The 3,848-nt window shown below is 37.7% G+C and overlaps 1 protein-coding gene across 1 annotated transcript; it reads left to right on the top strand.

The window, feature by feature from the left end:
• On the top strand, positions 1 to 2,095 carry LOC110878757 (lycopene beta cyclase, chloroplastic/chromoplastic). The gene has a single exon (XM_022127120.2). The coding sequence runs from the start codon at positions 397 to 399 to the stop codon at positions 1,909 to 1,911; it is 1,515 nt and encodes a 504-aa protein (XP_021982812.1). The 5' UTR covers positions 1 to 396; the 3' UTR covers positions 1,912 to 2,095.
• Positions 2,096 to 3,848: the final 1,753 nt, after the last annotated feature.

The raw sequence follows: 3,848 nt of genomic DNA, 5'->3' as shown, positions 1-3,848 counted from the left end.
TTTTTGCAATCAATGTTATGTTGGTTCACTTTTATGTGGAAACGAAAACTCGCCCATCTTGAGGCGTCCACAAGTTTACACCTCTTCTTGTGGCAGCCATACCACATGATTCTTTCCCAATTTCCATTATCCAATCTCTCAAAAAACCATGAACTCTTTCACCCCTTCACTCCTGGTAAGTCCTTCAATCTTTCTTCTTTTCAATTCCCCCAATTCTATATGATTTTTCACTCAAACCCACTTTAATTCTCGCCTGGAATTAGGTTTCTTGAATCAGTAACGAGTTAAAGTTCATAACTTTATCGTTAATTGAGGGGTTTCTTGGATTCCTGATATGTGTTGAACAGTTATTGGTTAAAAAGATCATTAATTTAACTAAAATTCCATCTGGGTATCATGGATACTTTGTTAAGAACTCATAATTCGTTCGAATTTCTGCACCCAATTAACAGATTTGCAGGAAATGTAAACACTTTGAGTCAGTCAAAGACTCAAGTTCATGACCTTAGATTTGGCTCTAAGAAATCCCAATTCAAATTAGGGAATAAAGATTGTGTTAAAGCTAGTAGTAGTGCTCTTTTGGAGCTTGTGCCTGAAATCAAGAAAGAAAATCTTGATTTTGAGCTTCCTATGTATGATCCCTCAAGGGGGCTTGTGGTGGATCTTGTGGTGGTTGGTGGTGGTCCTTCGGGCTTAGCCGTGGCTCAACAGGTGTCCGAGGCTGGGCTAACCGTGTGCTCGATTGACCCATCCCCGAAACTCATTTGGCCCAACAATTATGGTGTTTGGGTTGATGAGTTTGAAGCTATGGATTTATTAGATTGTTTGGATACCACTTGGTCAAGTGCTGTTGTTTACATTGATGAAAAGTCAACCAAGAATCTTAATAGACCATATGCAAGGGTTAATAGGAAACAACTTAAAACAAAGATGTTACAAAAGTGTATAGCAAATGGGGTTAAGTTTCATCAAGCAAAAGTGATCAAAGTCATTCACGAAGAATCGAAATCGTTGTTGATATGCAACGATGGTGTCACGATCCAAGCGACTTTGGTTCTTGACGCGACGGGTTTTTCAAGATCTTTAGTTCAATACGACAAGCCGTATAACCCCGGGTACCAAGTGGCATACGGGATCCTTGCCGAAGTCGAGGAACACCCTTTCGACGTAGATAAAATGTTGTTCATGGATTGGAGAGATTCACATCTCAAAAACAATCTCGAAATAAAAGAAAGAAACTCAAAGATCCCAACTTTCCTCTACGCCATGCCATTTTCGTCGACTAGAATATTTCTCGAAGAAACTTCACTCGTGGCTCGCCCAGGGTTAAAGTTTGAAGACATCCAAGAAAGAATGGTATGCCGGTTGAAACATTTGGGTATAAAAGTTAAGAGCATCGAAGAAGACGAGCGTTGTGTGATCCCAATGGGTGGGCCCCTACCCGTTCTCCCTCAAAGGGTTCTTGGAATAGGGGGCACTGCGGGGATGGTGCATCCGTCCACCGGATACATGGTGGCAAGAACATTAGCCGCAGCCCCAATAGTTGCAAAGTCCATAATCCGGTATCTTAATAACGAAAAAGCTGCATTCGGGGACGATCTATCGGCTGGGATTTGGAGGGAATTGTGGCCTATTGAAAGGAGAAGACAAAGGGAGTTCTTTTGTTTTGGTATGGATATCTTGCTAAAGCTTGATTTGGAAGGAACTAGGAGGTTCTTTGATGCGTTTTTCGACTTGGAACCGCGATATTGGCATGGGTTTTTGTCGTCGAGATTGTTTCTACCGGAGTTGGTGACGTTTGGGCTTTCGTTGTTTGCTCATGCTAATAACACTTGTAGGGTTGAAATAATGGCAAAAGGAACTCTCCCTTTGGCAACCATGATCGGTAATTTAGTTCAAGATCGAGATTAAATATTAATATTAATATTTATACATTTATACTTCTTGTAATTTGGATACTATTATTATTGTTGTATGTTTTCGGTTGATTAGCCTGCAATTGTCTCTTATTTCGTATTGGAAATTAAAAAAATTATGATAGTTGTGTCAAGGTTTATTCATTATTGGCTAATCGCAGTAAAAACATGCTTTTATATAATTGTATCATGATATATTAATTTTGACATGTAGTGTATTGTGTTTGTGTATAGTGAACTAATTCTTTTTTTTTTTTTTAATTTAGCAGACCTGTAAATTTTACTATATTATTATGTGCAACATGTTGCTTTTTTTTTTTTTTAAGAGAACTTCATTAGAAATAGGCCGCACCCGAAAACCGGAATTTACACCAATCCGACCAACTAATCGACTTAAACTTCAATCTATGCTTAAACCAAAGAAAGCCCAAACCTCTAATCTTGCTAAATATATCTTCTAAATATATCTTCCATTTTCGCCTTACCCGACCGGAACACCGACTTGTTCCTCGCCTTTCACAAGCACCAACAAGCAACAACGACAAATCCCTTTCAACGCTATCTTCTTCTCTGCCCCAATCCTACTGAAATTATGAACATCCAGGAGGACTCCAATCGAAAAAGCAAAAAATATTATGAATGTGGCATCTCCTGCCGATCAAATGCCAAATTACGGATGCGAAGCCACACGAGTTGAACAGGTGCTTAACAGATTCATCTTCGCTGCTGCACAACGGACACAAACTCTCTCCCACAAGAATACCCCTCCTGAGAAGCGCCAAACTCTCTCCCCCAAGAATACCCCTCCTGAGAAGCGCATTAGAAGTCGGGATTCTGTTCATTTCCATCCTCCATGCGAACATGTTACACTTCAACAGCACCCACTTACACCAATCGAAAACATTCCGATTGTTGGCATCAATATTACTCGAAAAAAGATTCTTTACCGAGCTCACACTAAAGGACCCAGAAGGAACCCCCAGCCATTTCCAACCATCTCTTCTGCTGTGCAACGAGACCGAAAGCAAAGAATTACGCAGATCACCCAGCTCCCTCTCCTCTACTTCAGAATCTGGATCGTGCAACATGTCGCTTAGCATGAGAAAAAAAATGTGTTACGAATTTTAGTCCTCATTAAATGCCATCTTTTGAACTCATGTGTATACTGAAATGGTGAAATTAAAAATAAAATCCATTCATTAAAAAATCCCATTTGGATTCTTAACATCCACCATAATTTGAATACCAGGATTTTCATGGTTTCAATGTCATTTTCATGTCTCTAAATGCTTGTACGATCAAATGATACATTTTGTTATTTTTGATGTAAAATGTATGTTCAACCAACATCAAGGGCGGACTTAAACTCAAACAGTGAACATTAGATTTCATTAGATATTCTTTTTTATATGTTTAGCAATCTTTATTTTTTGGTAAATTACACTTTTCGTCCTTTATGTTTGTAATGAGTTGCAATGGATAAACTTTAACTTCAATAATTACATTTATAATCCTTTATTTAGAAAATTCATTACACCTTTCGTCCTTTAAGACTAACCAGGTTAAAAATTTAAGTTGAATCCATTCACTTAAGGGGACTAGGGGTGGAATCACTAGTGATGGATTCCATCACTCCCACTATCCAATCAACTAATGCCATGTCATCAACCATATTTCCATCACTAGTGATAGAAATGGACTAGGGGTGGAATCACTAGTGATGGATTCTATCACTCCCTCCCAATTTTTTTAACTTTTATTTTTAAATTAGAAATTAACAATAAAACACTAAAATTAAAAATTTCATTAATTTTAAAACATACTATTTCAATTTAACATACTAGGAACATACAATTTAAAAAAAAAAAAAACCTACTCCTCGAATTTAACATACTAGGAACATACAATTTAAAAAAAAAAAAAAACCTACTC

This window comes from Helianthus annuus, chromosome 1, assembly GCF_002127325.2.
Source record: "Helianthus annuus cultivar XRQ/B chromosome 1, HanXRQr2.0-SUNRISE, whole genome shotgun sequence".
Classification (NCBI taxonomy): Eukaryota; Viridiplantae; Streptophyta; class Magnoliopsida; order Asterales; family Asteraceae; genus Helianthus; species Helianthus annuus.
Note: the sequence above shows the minus strand (reverse complement) of the source record. Positions and strands in the feature narration are given on the sequence as shown.